This window comes from Acanthopagrus latus, chromosome 7, assembly GCF_904848185.1.
Source record: "Acanthopagrus latus isolate v.2019 chromosome 7, fAcaLat1.1, whole genome shotgun sequence".
NCBI classification, from domain to species: domain Eukaryota; kingdom Metazoa; phylum Chordata; class Actinopteri; order Spariformes; family Sparidae; genus Acanthopagrus; species Acanthopagrus latus.
The window spans coordinates 10,549,606-10,568,479 of NC_051045.1; the positions used below are offsets into that span (position 1 = coordinate 10,549,606).

Sequence of the window (18,874 nt, forward strand, 5' to 3'; positions counted from 1 at the left end):
AAAAAACCTGTATCTGCTCCTGCTAGAGCATGTTTGCTGTGTGTTGGTATATCCATCACTTCCTCAAATCTTATTTGGTGATGATATCCCAGCATGCACTGGGGAAGTAGGCTGGGCTACTTTAAAAGATGATACATGATCTGACCTCCATGTCTCTGGACTGTGGGAGGAAACAAGAACCTTTGACAAAAAGACAAAGAGAAAAGAATTCTCTCTACTATATGTGGTTTTTATTCAACTCACAGTACATTCTACAGATGCACACGTGTTACATCACCTTAATACAACAGAGTCTTGTAATACCTCCTCTTAAAAATGATGAATTGGTCCTAAAAATATAAAGGAACAAATTTAAAGTCACCAAAACTGTACATTATTAAAAATTCACTTGACACCACATTTGGTTTTCATGTCTTTTTTTTTTTCTTTTTTGAAAAAACGTCTGTCCCTTTACGTGTAATAAGGAACGTCAAGGTTTTACTTCCTATCAATGGATTCGAGTTCAGTGTAAGAAACATGTTTAAATAAAACCCAGACCGTGAGTCATCCTGACGCCTTCGAAGCACACCAACCATGCCGCGCAAAACATTTTACATTGGCCCGTGTACAGCACAAAAATCAATAAAAGGAATGTTAGACTGAAAACAAGGCAGGAATGTGCCCAGTGCCTCGTTATCAGAGCTCAATAGCAATTCTAGTCTTTAAAATGGGAGGATTTTAGCCTCTCAAATAACCAGCTTTACATGTTTTTGCCTTGTTGGATGAGCTACAGAGGAACACAAGTTTGAGTGTCATATTCAGCACAAATAATTTGCTCAATTATAGTCTTGAATCTCATCTTGGCCTGATCTTATACCACATGAGAGCAAAGTTTCAGTGAGCTGTGCGTTGCAGTAGCATCCTCTCAGTTCTCTACAGTCTGTGAGACAGATCAGGTGTAACCAAGCGAGTATTTACTCTTCACAAGATGGACAGTGAAATCTAAGAGTCTAGGCCCAGACTGACTGACTGACTGACACTTAAAAAAAATCCCTCCAGTTTCAGAAACCAGTGTCTTTCACACAGCAGCAGAAGGTGGGTATGTGTGTGAAATCGTGTGCATGTTTGTGTGTTGGTGAAGTGTGTGTGTGTGTGTGTGTGTGTGTGTGCGTGCAAGACTTTAAGTGGAGGTTATACAACGTCTACTTGTGACAGTCCAAAAAACAGATTCCTTTTAGCTTAACTGGCCTTTTCATAAATCGTCTAGACATCTCTATAAGGTAATCTGTACACATTCACTACAAGCTATTGCTATTAAATAATCCCAGCTATTGTAATCTTATATATATATTTATATATAGAATATATAATAAAAATATATTGAGCAAAAAAATTACTTCTCGGCATAAGACCACGTTACATTACGTTTCCAATGAACAGGTAAAAATGGCCCGAGCTCTGTGAAGAGTTTTGATCCATTTTGTCGTTGAGCGGTGCTAAGCAGGTCCAGTATGCAGCAGTTAAGGCTGCAGTAGTGTGATCAGTCCCTGACCTTCAGTATGAGTCCGAGAGTCAAAACACTCAGGGCCTGAGGCCAGGTCAGCGCCTCCCAACAGGGCTTGACCAGAGGCCTTGCTACGACATGGGGCTTAGGAAAGGACGTGACAGGCGAACGCAAACAGGAGATGAGGTGCTGATGTGAGGATGAGGAGGAAGGAAAAGCGAAGAGAGAGAGACATGTTCAGACTCTCTGTGACGGGGGAATGAGTACAAGTTCAAGCCAGTTCAACTGTGGGCCTGGAAAAGATTCGGCCAGTAGAGGAAACAATAACAGACAAATAGCCAAAATCTATACATATATACCTATACATGACAGAATACACAAGCTGGAACAATCTCCAGACAGTCTTAGCAGTAATGGAGAGAGTGTGACTGGGACGGTGACAGCACCAAACAGTAAAAAGCCCCACCATCACGGGGAACGCCACAGGGCTCCTATTTGTCCTTATTTGAGTAAAACTCCGCCCAGCGGCTCTCAAAGAAGCGCCTCATGGCGTGTCCAGCTATCCCCACCTCCGACGTGTCCTCGTTGAACAGCTCACAGTTGTTGAAGACAAGATGAGCGTCGGCCGCAAACTCCTCACAGCTGCAGTACCTGAAGAAACAGAGGAGACAGATGTCTAAAAAGGCACCAGAGAGGAACATTTTGTTCTATGGGTTTGAAAGATGCCTGAAGAGCCTCCTCTGCAGAACAAAAGTAATCCCTCAAGTGGGGCATACGTTTTTCTTTTGAAAATGTTTAAGTACAGAACAATCAGCCAACTGAGGGAGCAACAAACTCATGAGAAAACACACCAGGGAAAGTTCTAAAGGAAGAAAATGATCCGTAATTTACTCAAGTCAATTTAAAAACACTCATCAGTGGAAAGTCAGAAACAGTAGGACCAACAATAAGGTTCCATAAACACGAGCAATTACTTTCCTTCCATGAGGGCTCGGCAATATATCTATATCATGTTGTACTCATATGAGTCTAGATATCAAGTCATTAAAGTTAGTGTCGTCTATTCCTGTTTTTTTTAGGCTGCATTACAGAAAAGTAATGTAATTTTCTGAACTTAATTAGACTGTTTTTATTGTACTTATGATTTCCTTTGGCATTTATACCAAAATTACTAACACTACAATAATGTCACAACATCTATACTTGGAAGTTTTTTCTGACATTGTTTTGTGATTGTGTACTAAATTTTTAACATAGCAATTTTGAAAATAATGTTTTCCAAGCTGACTTTTTACATACCTTTTACAACATTTATCCTGTATTAACCTCTTTTATTGTGGAGATATTGTTTTTGTGTGAGCTGCTCTTACCCTCCCTGTAGCAGTCGCTCTCTCATGGTGAGGAAGTCCATGGGGTTTTTGATGATGCGGCGGTAGCCTGGCACCAGTCGGGGGTTAACAGGTTCAAGGAATGGCCAGGCATCGGCATGAGACTCCATCTCCATTAGAATGATCCTGGTAGGAAGTAAAATAAATAAAATATGTCACCATGTAGACTTAAAATCCTGTTCCAAGTTAACACATTCATCCAGCATGTCAACACAACAGCAATGAAGGAAGGACTCACTCGCAGAAGGTGAGGTCAGGCTGGTTGCGGGTTGTCATGCGACGACGTTTAGCGGCACTTCCTTCTCCGGGGGAACGAGTGGATGAAGAGGGGGCCGGGGTCTCCTTGTACCGTGTTGACATGCCGCCACTGCGTCGTGTTGTCGTCTCATCTTCAGAGCTGTCGTCTTCATATCTTCTCTTCTTCATCCTGGTCCTCTTTTTGCATGCTCGTGGTGCAGTAGTTTCATTCTGTGAGACATAAGAAGATCAGGTTGATGAGCAACAAAACTAGCAGAGATTCAAAGGCAGCCCAGCTGTTTCTTTTGTGAGGACTCATGAGGATGGGCTCTGACCTCAGCAATGCAGGCAGGACAGAACCAGTCTCCCTCTGGCACCTGGGTGATTTTGGGCCTCAGGCAGTACATGTGGCAGCCGCGGTCACAGCTGTCACAAAGCAACAGGCAATCATCGTTGTCTCCCTTCCTGCAAACCTGGCAAGTCTGTGTAAAAAAAACAAAATAAATCATTAGTGTTAAAATGATCATTTTAATTTTTCTGTGCAGAGTGCTCCCACATGATCAAGTTACTTACCACTTTAGTCACAGATCTCTCCCAAGCAATGGCCTTCTCCAGCTGAAGTAAACAGAGGCAGACCTGTGGAGCACTGCGGACGCGATCCAGAGCTTGTCGCCATGTTCGCATGCGAGACGTGATCTCACTTTCCAGACTAGAACAGAAGCAAATCATACGAAAGATCAACATATGAAACTAAACAAACCCATCCCCCACACTATGAAGAGAGGCCGGTTCTTCTCACCTGAAGACATCAAACGGCTGCTCGTCTCCCGGCGTTGGGGTGAGAGGCGCAAGGCGCATCACTTCGGCTGGGTTCCACAGCGGCTCCTTCAGGTAGCGTCTCTCAATGTTACGCTCGAGGTTGGCCAAGCGCAGCACAGCCAAGTCCACCGGGTGTGTGGCAATACGTGGCAGGCCGGACCACTCCTTTTTAGTTCGCACGATCCAGTCGTCATGTGGGTCAGCGTCATGCTCGTAATACTGGAGGTCATCACGTGTGGAGTCTGGCTCTGGGATTGTGTAGGGCTTAAAACAGGAGTGAGACAGGGAGAATTTAAGTATCAGTGAGAGAGATAACCAAACAATTGTTTTGAGTTATTTTTATGTTTAGAAAAAATCTTTTTATCAAGTGTTGTAATGGTTACCTGAAATTCTACTACTGGTGTCTCTGTGTTACTTTCAGCATCGCTCACCACGCCTTGGGGAAGTGCCTTGATGAATGACAATGTACACATTAAATTTCTTTTAGCAACTTTTCATATTTTGTCAATGGGAAGCACACACAGAGTAGAGAAATGGGGAATGACATGATAAAAAGGTCTCTGGCGGCATTTCAAACAAGTATGAAGTGGTTGCAAAAGTGTTTGGCCAAAGTTTGCTAAATTCCAGTCTGAATTGATCTTTGCTGATCTTAGATCACAAAGCACATCATTTTTCTGTAGTTTTAAAATACACTATTCGATTATTTAGATGATGTATAATAGTGAGACAGAAAAAATGAGGTGCTCTCTCACCTTGAGATGGAGGTCTGCGGCGATAACCCGCTGCTCCAGGTCCTCCACCCACTGTAGGGCGCTGATGTCAGTCTCCATTGTCCTTTCCTGCACTTGCCAGGGTTCCTGCAGAGCCTCCAGGAGCACATCCTTCTCCTCTACCTTCAACTCAAACAAACGATCTAGGCAGAAAAAAACAGTTTATGTTGTAAGGAGAGCGCAGGACAACAGGGGGAACAAACAGAAGAAAGAAAGATAGTGCACGAAATGCTGAGGAACAAATGTCCACTAACACAAGACTCACCGTCGATAGGTTTGGTGCACATCTCAGCTAAGCTCTCCATGTGTTTGGCCAGATGCTTATGGAGCACCTTCTCCCTGACGCCCCTTGGATGGAGGGCCTGTAAGGTGTGATACAATTCCTCTGGATCCTTGATCCACCACCAGCCACGTACCATAGCTGACAAAGAAAGAGTTTTGCGCACAATACATTAATAATATGTAAAACACAGACATGTTTTTTTATGTTAACTTTTGAACATTAACTATCAGCAATCAACAACATACATCCAAAATGAGGGATGTGTTGTTCTGTCTAGCTCAAAATCACAACATCCCTGATACTACTTACATGCTGGGATGGGCTTGACCACCAACTGTGTAAAGTACTGCTGCTCGAGCTCTTGGAACACAGAGTTGGGAGGTCGCCCTCGGCGCTTGGCTGCAGCTCCTCTTGGCCCTCTGCGGGCAGGACTACTGCCTCTGCTACCTCTCCTTCGCCTGCGACCTGGCCTGCCGGGGGTGGCTGGAGCAGGTGTGGCACAGGGAATGGAAGCTGGAAGAAGCTGGGGGGGTGCTGGTGGGGCACAACCAGGAACAGCAGCAGCAGAGGGAATGTCCTGTGTTGGTGCTGCAGTCAGAGAATCAGCAGGAGCCACAGCAGGCATGAGCGGGTCCGGCTGAGGTGGGAAGAGATTATTTTACTTATGCACCACACAGGAGATGAGTTACTACAGCATATTTCAGTGTATTTGTAGTTATGATTGGGATGTCAAACCTGCAGGAGTGGAGCAGTGAGTGCAGGCAGAGCACTCGCTATCTGAGGGAGGAGTTTCGGGGGTGAGCCGGGTGAGTTGGGTATCTGGGGCTCGGTCAGAGAGTTATCATCACATGGCTGTTTGGGGAGCAGGTTGAACCACTGTCCCTGTTTTTCTGCCATCTCCTTCACACTCTCCTCTGGTCGATTCCCCTCTGGAGCGTCTCCAGCTGCTGAGCATGTGCCGTTGGTCACCGCTTCCTGTGACTGGCTGAGCCAGCTCTGAAAAGCCGCCTGTGTGAGGTCTTGTGAGCCGCTGTTGGGTGATCCTGGCCCATCCTCTCCCCCAGACCTAATGCTACTTCGACGGCGGCGGCGAATCTTTGCTGTGCGGAGGTGGAGCTCCACTTCTGGTTTGATTTTTCTTGGCCGTCCTCGTCCTCTCGGTCGGCTCATGAGGGATGCGGTGCCAGGGAGGGGGTCATCCTCTGGAGAGAAGGTCTGGGGCTGGGTGGGGGTAGCAGAGGAAGGAGAGGAAGGTAAAGTAGGAGGTGGGGTGGTAGGCATGGGGGTCTCCTCAACTTTAGGCTCCTTTTTGAGGAAGGTGACAGGAACCTCAGCAACAAGGACATCTCCAGAGGCTGCATGACAGAAATATGAGAAAAGTTTAGTTGAAGACGGACGAGCAAAAAGTCTGCAGAGGCATAAAATGTGAAAGATGCCATTTATGTAAAACTTCATTCTCAGACTCACTCAAAAGTTCTTCTGGCCCCTCGACCAGAACTCCTCCAAGATGAGGTAGCGCCAAGTATCTGCGCCGGTAACGGTCCTGGCCCAGTAATGTGGCCCGCATGGAATGAGACGACTGTAGCAGCTTTTTGCGGAAAAATGCTTGGCGCTGTGGAGAGCCAAAAGTGGAGGAATTGTTAATATGAAGCAACATATGCATATGAAAGCATCTGCATCTGTGTAGCATCAGGCTTACCTTGGTTAGCTTATCTATCTGCCTTTCAAGCTCTGGAATGCTGGCATTAGTAGGGCTCTCACTCTGTCACAGAAAAGATTAAAATTCAATGTAGGAAAGATCCACCTTTAACACTCGAGGCACACTAGAGCAGATACGTACATCGCTGAGTTTGGGTTCTTCTTTGCGTGCTCGGCGGTTGCCTCGCTCTACAATCAGGCCGCTCTCCTCCAGACTGAGGTTCTCTTCCTCAGCCACTCTAGCACTGCGCCTCCTCTCTTCAAAACACAGTTCCTCCTCTGAGCGACCTGTACGGCGCGCTAGTGCCGCCTTCAGTCTGCAAGGGAGAAAACAATGAGGATCAACATGTTGTATAGCTCTGTGCTTTATATGGAGTGATCTTTGAATGATTCCATGTCTGAAGTGAGAAAAACATGATCTTACTTGCGCAACTTCCCCTCAATTATCCACTTGTTCTTTCTGTATGTTGCCATGTTCTCTAGTGTGTTGTCAATGTCACTGAAATACAAAACAGGAACATTAATAAAGAATCAGAAATGCAGTCGTGATAAAACTTTAGGTTCAAGAGAAACCTACAGAAAAAATGATGAGCTCTTTTTCTTACCTTGTAACAATGTTGCTGCTGTTGAGTTCATCCACCAAGAAACCCAAGATAGCTGCCTTGGTGTCAGGAGGCAGCGCATGAAATGGTTTAGTCCTCATCATGTTGCACACTTCTGCATCATAACCGTGAGATTCCAAGAAGATGCGAAGTACTTCTGAGACGGTGCCGCGGGTCAGCTCCAACTCAACCAGCTTATCCCCGAGGATCTTAACGGACTGATGGGGAGAAGAAAGAAAATGTAGATTTTAACCATTCCAACCCATTCTTGATCAGGAATTGGATTTATGGATAAAGTGCTCAAATGTGTCACACACCTGATAATAAGATGACAGGCCTGGATCATGGAGTGCAACCTCCACCAGCTTTATCAGGAGGTCCTGGACCTCTCCTTGGCCGTCACCCAGCCCTAAGAGCCCCTCCTGCAGGGTAGCAAGGCTGGGGATGTCTTTGGGTATGTTGAGACCAATCACCTTTCCATAGCCATGAAGGAATTCAACCACAGCCAGGCAGTGTGCAAAAGCTGTGCCAGACAGAACCACACCAGGGATACGGGACAGCTCTGGTAGAGGCTGAAGGAGACAAAGTTCAGATTTCAGGATAACCTTAAAAAAAAACTGCAATCACAGTGCTGAAACAAACTGAATGTCCATTAGAGAACTCACTTTGTGGTCAGTGAGACACATGTCCTCTGTGGGTTTCTTTAGTTCTTCTGCGATCAGCTGCTGCCTCTTGCGCTCCTCCAGACGTCTCTGGGCCTGCGCTCTCCTCTCTGCCGCCCTCTTAGCTGCCAGAGCAGCCCGAGCTGCCGCCTCCGCCTCCGCTTGAGCTTTAGCCAGAGCCTTGGCTTTACTCCGAGCACCCAGCACCCTCTTTCCCTGTGCTATCCTCTCCTCATCGGTCTGCTGTACTGGTGGAGGAACCACAACCTTGACCGATCTCCTGCGGCCAGGCTTCTTGGGCTCTGCAGCAGCACCTGATGCTGGCTGTGTGACCTGTGGGGCCGTTGGGTCGGTTGGTTCAGCCTTCAGCTCCAGTAATTTGGCATCTTGCTCAAGCTGAGCCCACAAAGGAAAGCAAGAAGAGGCAGAGGTTAGGGAGAGATTGTGCTGAGGAAAATACTGATAAATCATTTTTTTCATCAAGTGTTTGTCTTTACCTTGGCTCTCCTTTTCTCCGCTTTCATCTTCTTGATCTTCGTGTCCTCCCTTCTCTTCATTCTTGCCTAAACAACATCAGCAACAAAATCAGAAAAGGCTGTCAACAGCCAAACAGCACAAACAACACAAACTGACCGACTGACATACCTTTCTCTTCATTTTCTTTTTGATTTTTGCAAGTTTCTCCTTTTCCTCCTCAGTGAGAGCTTCTGTTAAACAAATAAATAAAACAAATATTAGTTCAAGCTACATGTGCCAAACATCATCTGGTCTTAAGTCTCTGTATGCCAAGTTGCTCCAGTCTACATCCACTCACCCTTAGCCTCAAGTCGCTTCAAAAGCTTGGCGTCAACTTTGCTAAGGAGGTCGATCATCTTGGGTTTGGGAGGTCTACCAGGACGGCGAGCCGGCGCTCCCCTCACACCACGAGCCCTGCGGGGTTTCTCTTTATCAGGGTTTGGAGGTCGACCTCGCCGGCCAGTGATGGCCATGATCATTGATGGAACCTCCTCGTTGGCCAAGAGCACCCACTTCATACCCTGCAACATGATGTGGAAAATGATCAGTCCCCAAAATGTCTCCTACAGATTTCATTTTTTTCCAAATCTTTGAGTGTGAAAAAAAAAAATGAAGTGAGCAGTAGACAGAAAAAATATACAGACCTCAGGACTTTCTCTTTCTTCATAAAAATCTCCAACAGGCATGCGTGGGCTGAAGCTGAAGTGTTCTCTGGTGACCACGCTGTCTGAGTGTTTCTTCAAGTACTGGATGAAACAACAAGAAAAAGAAAATCACAGTCAATGTTCGGACATCTTTAGATATTCTCTGTCATATTTGCCTTGAAATTGTTTTGATTTTAACTTCAACGTATTTTATTGTTTTGTTTTATAAAAGTAAAATGCACCTTGATTATTTCTGGGAACTGCTTCATCCTCCTTCCACAGGGTGTGTAATACCAGGTTTCACCCTTCATGCGGTTCTCCATTTTCCTTACACGAATCTCTCTCCTCCATCTACAATGAAGACAGTTCATAATTACATTCCTGTTGCACAGCTTCCTCTTAGACACAGGAACGTGGTAAACAAACTAGAAACTGAGTTATAATATATGAAAACTTTTCAAAGTGAAATAAAAGCACAGATCTTTGACACAAATTTACCATTATCAAAATTTTCTTCACCAAATCAACTACAAGATGACATCACACTGAGATCTCAACATGGATAACCTGATGCAAAATTGTCATTTATCTGGGGGGTAATAAGGACAGTTATAGTTGACCTAAGGCAGACTATTTTGGTTGATTGTATCAAAATTATCCAATGCAATTTTTAAACAATTTCTTTCAATCAATCATCATTCAATCATTATTAATGCAGGAAATACGTTTGACATTTTCCCCATTAAAGAACTGCTTTAACCACTGATTTGATCCATCTACATTAGGAGTTCAAAGTGCAAATAGTAAATTTTTGCGAGTAATTTTTTTGAGTAATTTTTAAAATTACAAATTTACTTTTAAATTTAATCAAATATGTTTTCTCATATAAGTGATTCTGTATTTGATTTTGATATAAGCAAGTATGTGTGCCTATGTCTGATTGTTGATTACATTTTCAATCAGTTAAATTCACAATAGAAATTAGGATCAATTGATTTTGGAAAAAAATTACTCAACTGGCCAGACACTAACATTTTTGGTTTATGATGATAATCTGATATTTCATCTTGCACAAAACTTGCTTGATAAATGTTTGAATGTCTTCAGCCAATAGTGATCATGATCTATAGTGTTATAGCACAGATAGTCTTCTATAAACAAGAAATGTGTAATACTGATGCGATTAACAAAACCCAACAAGGGAAGATTACCCATGCTGCAGTGGGAACTGGACCTGCTCCTCAGTCGCAACCCTCCGTCTGTTTGATTCACCTGTTTGAGAAAATGTGCAAAATGCGTTGTTAAAATTTTGATATAACGTCTCAATCAAACGCCATGACACAATGTCTGAAAACTCTTCTTTATTACCTGCAGTGGAGTCATCGTCATCATTTTCATCAACATCATCGGCAGTTTTGTTGGCACCTTGGTTTGGTGTTTTTGCAGTTCCTTCTTGTTTCTTCGTCCTTCTCGCCTTCTTGGGCTTTGGGGTATCAATAGATGAAGCATTGGCCAGAACAGCTTCAATTGTGGCTGTGATAGGATCGACCTCTCCTGTCGCTGGCCCAGCCCCTGCACCAACATCTGATGTTTCTTGACCATCCTCCTTCATAGGCTTCTTCCTCTTTCTACCCTTGGTTACCTCCTCTTTTGTGCCTCCCTCTTCATTGGTCTTCTCCACTTTAGGGGTTCGTGCCCGAGGCTTCCGCTGGCTCACCTCAGGAGCTTAAAATCAATGGGAAATGAAAAAAAGTGTTTACTACAATCTAACATTTTTAAAACAAACATTCTGTTGAAATCATATTGTTGGAGATTTACCTGGAGATTTCATCCATATTGCCTTTGGAGTTCGAGGTTTGCGTGGTTTCCCTGGGGTTTTCAGATGCCCTCCGATAGCTGACGCAGTCTGATCAGTCACTGGCTGGAGTGGGTGTACAGCAGGGCCCTCTGCTGGGGTACTGAAGGCGATGAAGTTCTCATCTCTCATCTTGAAACTCGGGGGAGTCATCGCCTCACTAACAGTGGTCTTGATGCTAATGCGTCCAGCAGAGTCTGGTGCATCGTGTCCTGTCTGTTCCCACTCTGCCTCCGGTCCTGAGAAGAAACAACATTAAATGATAAAATTCAGATTGATAGGATAAGGACATAAACATCTGTATTCTCTATTTTAAATGAAAGCAATGTCCAAAGAAAATGAACTCATGTGATGTCAGTTCCCATGATCATGAACTTTAAGAATTTACCTTGACGACTTGGCTGAGATGGCACATGTAAGCGCACATCAGACACATCGCTTGGGTCTTCCATCTGAGAGGCGTTGTTAAGAGAAGACTCCAGCATGGATTCTCCTGTGATCTGGGAGCCGTCCTTGGTCTCTTCTGCTTCAGATGTTTCCCCTTCCCTGTTGGAATCCAACGTCTCATCTCTGGAGTCTTCCATGGAGAAGCTGCTGTCCTTAGTGGTGTCAAAGGCAGTTGAGGTGTCCCCTTCTGCAAAGGAAGTGTCTTTTCTCGGGGGAAAGCTACTATCATGGTGTCTGGAGTCATCTACACGTGAGCTTTCATCATCTGCAAGAGACGACTTATCCATGAAAGAGCTGGCCTTGATTCTAGAGGGCGTGTCAAATAGTGAAGAGTCATCAAAATTTTCGTCATCTGTCGGATCCTCTACCTTCGTGCTGTGCAGATGTGAAGACTTTCTGAGTGGAGCCTGCTCCTCTGACTCACAGAGGACACCGCTTTGATGCTTCTCAGAATCTGTCTGTTTATTCTTGGACTTGGACTGATCAGGAGCAACTGTGGTCTGCAAGGGTTTGTAAGGAAGATCACTGAGGATTTCAGGTGTGTGAATTTCTGATTCATTTGTCTCTGTAGCTTCCACCTTCTGTGGTGTCCTTCTCATGCCTGAATCAAGCTGAGGGAAGTGTTCTTCTGGTTTCCCATTTCTTTCTTTAGCTTTCTTTTCCTCACTGTGTCCATGGTGCTCTGGCTTGGGAGACACCTGCTTCAGCGCCTGAGAAGGAGTGGTGTTGGGAGAATGCTGCTCAGAGTCTGAACTTTGGACCACTCCAGAAGACGTACCCATTGCAGGAGGCACAGACACCAAGGCAGGAGGGGCGGACACGGGTGCAGTCCTGGAGGCTTGAGTGGTTAGAAGAGGTAGGGTGGATAGAGGTCGGACTGTAGGATTTTCATGGGCTGCTGGGGAAGGTGGGCTCGCTGCTCCAGGTAGTAATGATGCTGCAGAGGCAGCGGAAAGACCAGAGTTAGCAGCTAGAGGAGTGTACATCTGATGCTGGGTTGCGGGTGCTGGGTCACGAGGTTTACCGCCAACCGAAGGAGTTGCTGATGCAGACATGGGAGATGCAGATGTTGATAAACATGAGCCAGTTGGTGCTGAGGTTGAAGACATAAGAGGTGGAGCCACACCAGCAGGTGAGGACTTTGCACCCACTGGTGAGTAGTCAGACATTAGTTTTGGGGGTCCTGGCTTTTCATGCTGAGCTCCGGATGTCACCAGAGGTGCCCTGGACCCTTGAACCATCTGCTGAAGAGATGAGATGGATGCAGAGTAAGAGGACGTGGACACCAGGGCAGGGGGGGAAAGTGTTGTGGGAGGCAGTGAAGACTTGGTTTGATGAGACTCAAATAAAGGTGAAGAGACTGGAGGGACTGAAGAAATTGGTCTGGACACACCATCAGTCGAAGCGAGAGGTGGAGACAATTTTGGAGGCGAGGCAGGCAGGGACGAGGAAGAGGCCCCTACAGACAGATGCTTGGATCCAACAGGGGACATCTCTCGCCTGAAACCTTGCATCATTCGAGGTGGTGAGGAAAGTCTGGGAGGAGCAGCTGGAGATGGAGCACAGGACACATTGGGAGTTGTTGAGGTTTGTGGCAGAGCAGACTCTGTATCAGGAGATGACACTACAGGGGGCCGAGAACCAGATGTGGGAGACTCAGAGACGGCAGTAGCTGAGACCCGAGGACATGTTGAGTCCTTGTTTAGAGAGGCTGACACTGCTGCAGGAGATGCAGATACAGAGAGCTTAGACGACGTAAACTGCGGAGGTGTATTCATTTCTGGACGTTGAGCTGCTGGCTGTTCAGAATGATGCGGACGATAATCAGTTGAAGGTCCCACAGGTTTGGGATGGAAACTGTCAGTTTTAGGCAGCCTCTGGGCAGCAGATGCCCTTTCCATGCCATTATAGCTTGAGTCTGTCTCCTTGACAGCTTCTCTTGCGTGTCCTGAAAGGGAAGACAATAAGAGAGTTAATAACAAAAAAAGCTTATTTTTTGCAGAATGAAGTGTTTATATGATGAATTCATAATGAGTTGTTTTACTGATTAATCCGATCTTCAAACCGATACATGCTGATACTGTTATCATGAAGAGACAAAAGACATTTCAAGCACTTTAGTAAGTGATTCATCTCAGCCTCACTGACAGACAGTTCACACAGCTTTACCTAATCAAGCAGTGCCCCCTGCTGGTTGAATCTTGGCACTGTTCAAACAATGTGCACCAGCAGTGAGACTGACTATTATAAAACATTAATGTGCAAGAAATAACCAGCAGAACTTATTTTTTGTATGATTATTTCTTAAATTAATGGATTTGTCTACAAATATAGTTTAAAGTGTACAAGTGTGTTTCCCAGGCTTATTTAAATGTTTTGCTTCTGTCTGACCAAAAGTGCAAAACACACAGTTAACTGTCATGTCAGACCAAATAAATAATAAAATAATAATAGTAATAATAAACAAAGAAAAGGTAATTAACAAAATGGGCTGTGATTAGTTGTTTAAACTAAAAAATAACAATACAAATTTTATGAACGGTGCCTTGGCCACTGTAATGCAACCAGGGAGTGTCATGTCATAATAAGATCAGCAGCTGGAATGGTTAGGTCAACTATGACCAAAGAGGAAGAGGACTGTTTCATTATTTGCAGATTTCTAAACTGGTAGCATTAAATGAGGAAATGTAAAGTAGAGAACAGATTAAATCATGGGGAAATAACACCTAATCAATGACCAGAATTGAAGTATTACAGTAGTCAAAATCTCAAGCCAAAACATTCCAATCACAACTGAAGGAACAAAGTGAATGACAGAATAAAATGAGCCAAAAAAACCTTCACAAAAACATCTGTTGCATAGTCACCTTGAATGGCAGTAGGTATTCCCACATTGATAGCATGGGGGCTCCGTTCCCTGCTGTGGTCCTTGGGTGATCCACTCTCCTGCACGGCCGACGGTGACATCATTGTTGCTGAGGACATCCCCACAGGGAGAGGGCTCCCCGTCGACCCTCTGCCTAAATTGTGATGCTGTGGGCTGCCACGTGGAGGAGTAAAATTCTGCGCAGCTGGGGGCATCATCTGAGCCTGGCCTTGGGCCTGAGACTGCTGTGGTGGCGGCTGCTGCTGTTGCTGCTGGGGGGACGGCAGGGACGGGTGCTGGGGCTGATGCTGGTAGTAGGGCATCCCATTGGGCATCATACCATAATGCTGTGGTTGTTGCTGGTGCTGCTGGTGGTGCTGCTGCGGTGGGTGACGATGGGATTGGAGGTGCTGCTGTGATGGTTGATGCGATGGTGGCTGTAAGGACTGCTGCTGGTGATGCTGTGATGGTGTAATTCCGGGATGTGCCTGACTCTGGTAGGTCCCATACATACTGTGGGAGTTATAACTTATTTGTTGTGGGCCAGGGTTACTCCTGTTCCAGTACTGACTCCCGCCAAGAGGCATGTTCGCCGGGCCTGCCACAGGGGGCTGGTGAGAGCTTTCAATACCCCCGTTCAACTGGTACTGTCCGTGACCCTGGAAGTGGTGCTGTGACTGAGGCTGCACCATCCCAGGTGCCGGCTGCTTCTGGTGCATCCCGTGTCCAGGAGAAGCGCCCATGCCTGGGCCATACTGAGGGTGCCCTCCCCACAAGTAGTCATAGCCCATGCTGCTCTGGTGGTGGTTGCTCATGTGTGGGTAAGGAGCTGTTGGCGGGTGGGAACCAGGCACAGCGGACCCGAGTACAGTAGTGACGCCATTCACATTCATTTCGCCATTCATATCTGTCGGACACACGAGAAGAACAGTCAAGTTGAAGAGACAGAATTAGAGAATGAGTAAGTTCTATTAAGTGCACAGAGCTATAAAGAAAAATAAAGAAAAGCACTCACTCTTCCCCTGCTGAGGAAAACTCATGGAGGACCCGTTAGTATAAAGAGAATCCCCTGAGGAGAGTTTCAGTCCTGAGTTTGCTGAGGAGTGGGTGTAGTTGAAATGATTATTTGACTCCATCTGAAAACAAAAAAAGAACACCAATGTGTAAATACAAAAATCTAGACTTCTAATAACCGATCAAATGTAAAGCAGAGAGGCAGCCGCTCAACGAGGCCAAGATGCATGCTCGCTGTATGCATCACGCTGTGAATCACCGATTTATTTATTTAATTCATTATCATTTATTTCCGTGCACTTATGAGACGCTACGTAATAGGCACATTTTCCTCTCGAAAAATGTCAATCCTGAATTATTTTGGCAAACCGCCGCTTGTGACAGCACCGATCCGATTCCAACAACAACCGTTAAAATGTCGCAGCCAAGCGACGGCAGATGCCAGGCCCGAGCGAGCAGTAATGGACAATCGGCATATTACGATAGGAGCTCATCATTACCGCTGATGAGGCGCTGCTAACATGAGCACATCCTCCTCAATCTGCCATGATAAATGTACGGCCCAGGCAGCCATAGCCACACCAACATTACCCAAGACCCGGCGGCCTCGGCCAACTAACAATGGAGGGATTAACTTAGCGAAAATATTTTACAGTCACTCCGAGGCCCGGAGGACTGCTACCACACCACTCGCTGTTTAGCACGTCCATACGCTCGTAATACAAAAGTAGCCCTCTGTGGATACTTCATTAATTCAACAAGGCCGTTGCAAAAGCAGGCGCCGCGCTAGCTAAGCCGCGCTAGCTGTGTTCTTAAACGAACAATTCACTTTAAAGCGCCGCTAGTCAGCTGTGCTAACAACTGATACTGTTAGCTGGGTATGAATTCAACCAATGAACACATTGTACAAACCTTTTACTTTAGCGTAAAACACCGGACAAATCGATTCCCCGCTCCAGTTCCAAGGTTATTTAGCTAAATCATCACAATAGAAACAAGCTAACGCACGCTAGCTAGATAGCTAACCGATAGCATCCTTAACGTTTACCCGGAGTACGCCACTTAAGCGGCGATGTTAGCTAACAGCCAGGTAGCAGGTACCGCAACCACGCTGGTCTGGATCCATGGTGCCCATCAGCGGTAGAGATCAACGCGGATGAAAATAAATATCAGCCGGCGTGTTGTTAATGGATAACGATATCCCACTCAGCCTCGCTTATTAACAGATGGAGGCGTGCTCCCCTTTTGTTCACGGGCTAACGTAAGCTAGCAGCCAGATGAAGTTACATTGTTTACGCTGCACGCACACAGACATTTTTTTGCAGAGCATCATCTTCCCACACTACCACCATCAAAAGTTTCGCTGATATATTCAGTGAAAGCTATCCAACCTTTCAGTCCTTGGATTTCGAAGGCGCAGATGCCTCTAACCCTTCGTCTAAACGGGTGTGCGGGTGAAGATGGCACAGCGGTAAATAATAAACAACTATTCCCTAACCTTTGGGTTTTAAATTAGCAAACATGGCTGGTGTGGTCCAGTGCAGCCATGATCACAGTCAGAACAGAGCGAACAGTTGCAGTGTGAACGTCCCAACGGTAAGACGTACACATCCGGTTACACGAAACTTCACAACAAAACCAACAATAAGAAGAAGAATAAGAAAAATAATCTTCGGATTGTACTGTATTTATTATTATTATTATTATTATTATTATTATTATTATTATTATTATTATTATTGTTATTATTATTCATAATATAAAAATACCCTACATTAGTATTTAATGTGAGTATCCGGTCACATTTAGTCACGAAACTTCACAACAATAATTATAATTCTGAGATCTCACTGTATTTTCATTATTATTGATAATAATTAACTTGCTATTTAATGTAAGTTAAGATATAAAGTATCGCCCGGAAAGTGTTCCTTAAATCAAATGTCAGAATGACTTACAATGAAAGAAATAGTCAGTTTTATTACTTTTTATTACTGAGTTATTACACATGTATTGTGTGTACATATTATGAGTTAACTATTCGTTAAGTAGAGAAAGGGTAAGACAAATAAAAATACTGTATACTTCTCCTGTTAACTTGCGTCTGAGAATTTCCGCATGAAATTTTCTGGATGAGTTCTGTATTCCTCCATTGTCATTTTGTTGATCTCGACTTGTTGCATTAAAGTTAAAAAATGATAATAAATAAATAAATACTTTTTAGTAAAAATGCATCAAATTAAATGTAAGCAGTGTCTTGTAGATACATTTGCTTTATAATAATGCATCGTTATTTATTGTTTAATTGTTTTATTTTAATTTGCAATGTAAGTAACAGCTGTCAAAAGTACAATCCCAAATGAGTACAAGCATTAAACTACTCAAGTAAAGGAGCCTAAAGCACCTTAGAACTGTGCTTATGTACTTGAGTAAAGTACCTTCTATTTACTTTTCAAACACTAACAAAATGAAGTCGTTAATTAATAAAATGTTAATACGATAATGTGAGTTTACAGATAGTAAACTTAGTTCATGTATTTGGTGTAAGTTTTATAATTAATGGCTTTGCAATTTGTTGTTGATTAGGTGATATTTTCCTTAAGAAAGCAGGTTTTAATTAAAATATCAAGTGATAATCCAGGACAGATTAATTATAGCGGTTATAAAACAATTGTCTAATTTGTTATTATTTTAATGTGCCTCAGCGTTACAACAGGAAACTAGTAGAGCACATTACAGTCACCTTCTCAGATATGACAGTGAGGAAATCAGGCCTGAAGAGGAAGTATGCTAATAATCTGGGCCGAGGAGCAGGGAGCAGTTCGGGTCCTAGCGCCGAAATGTAGCCTACAGGTCAGAGTTACAGTGTATAGTCTTACTAAAGTGTAAATACTATATTAAAAATACAATTCAATCTATTAAAACGGGCTTTGACTTGTTTATGAAATTATTTTTGAGATTTTACATAACAAAAGGGGCAGAATTGCAAATAACGTCATTAGAAATTTACCACACCAACCTTTGCTTTACAATCCAGTGATGCTCGCCAACCTTAGAAAATTAAACTCTCAAATATTACGAGACCAAGAATTAAAATTGTGTCATTGCAGCACAACTGAAAAAAATAAACGTATTTCTGAAGTAAACAATAGTCATGTATTTTGTCCACAATTCGCAATTATATATGTGGTGTTTAAATATGCGAACCATTACCTCCTTCTGAACAAAGGGTACAATTTCTGTATTAAATGTGCAATATGTAAGAATTTGAGTTGAAATCACTAAAAATATTATCCACAAAATTTGTGGCAATATCACTTTTGTCCTTATGGCACCTATGTATTATGTTGCAGATATTTCCTGAAGTGAGCATGCGAGCCCCACCCATTAAAGTCCATAGCCTCAAGCTTAACATCTGGGATGCTCGCTGCATGGCTAACTGAGTTAAGTGCAGCTACAATCAGCAAAAATTAGCAATTAACATGACTCTGGTCCCAATTCGTTTTCAGTATGAATTTGCCATGTCGCCAATTTTTACATATTGCCCCTTTAAGAAGACAAATAAATGAAACACAAGTCAACTGTTAAGA

The 18,874-nt window shown here is 44.1% G+C and overlaps 1 protein-coding gene across 5 annotated transcripts; it reads right to left on the bottom strand.

Moving 5' to 3' along the window:
* Positions 1 to 207: 207 nt before the first annotated feature.
* baz2a (bromodomain adjacent to zinc finger domain, 2A) lies at positions 208 to 16,894 on the bottom strand. Of its 5 annotated transcripts, none has more exons than XM_037103567.1 (30): positions 16,783 to 16,894; positions 15,286 to 15,406; positions 14,272 to 15,177; positions 11,346 to 13,352; positions 10,921 to 11,196; positions 10,471 to 10,827; positions 10,314 to 10,374; positions 9,345 to 9,453; positions 9,103 to 9,204; positions 8,757 to 8,979; positions 8,588 to 8,649; positions 8,440 to 8,505; positions 7,946 to 8,338; positions 7,598 to 7,852; positions 7,284 to 7,498; positions 7,103 to 7,177; positions 6,821 to 6,995; positions 6,680 to 6,742; positions 6,448 to 6,592; positions 5,716 to 6,335; positions 5,290 to 5,617; positions 4,963 to 5,118; positions 4,680 to 4,840; positions 4,311 to 4,376; positions 3,908 to 4,191; positions 3,682 to 3,817; positions 3,444 to 3,590; positions 3,110 to 3,339; positions 2,854 to 2,997; positions 208 to 2,134 (listed from the first exon to the last, which is right to left on the bottom strand). In XM_037103567.1, the coding sequence occupies exons 2-30, from the start codon at positions 15,404 to 15,406 to the stop codon at positions 1,975 to 1,977; spliced, it is 8,043 nt and encodes a 2,680-aa protein (XP_036959462.1). In that variant the 5' UTR covers positions 16,783 to 16,894; the 3' UTR covers positions 208 to 1,974. The 5 variants fall into 5 exon arrangements, with proteins under 5 accessions (XP_036959462.1, XP_036959461.1, XP_036959464.1 ...); XM_037103566.1 differs by having other exon boundaries at positions 16,676 to 16,863; XM_037103569.1 differs by lacking the exon at positions 16,783 to 16,894 and adding an exon at positions 16,333 to 16,551.
* Between the last annotated feature and the right edge of the window lie 1,980 nt (positions 16,895 to 18,874).

Coding starts and splice junctions, on each gene's coding strand:
- baz2a (XM_037103567.1), bottom strand. CDS start 15,406: ATGGAGTCAAATAATCATTTCAACTACACCCACTCCTCAGCAAACTCA. Junction 9,454..10,313: donor CAGTTCCCACTGCAGCATGG/GTAATCTTCCCT, acceptor TCTTCATTGTAG/ATGGAGGAGAGAGATTCGTG. Junction 8,650..8,756: donor GAAGCGACTTGAGGCTAAGG/GTGAGTGGATGT, acceptor TTTGTTTAACAG/AAGCTCTCACTGAGGAGGAA.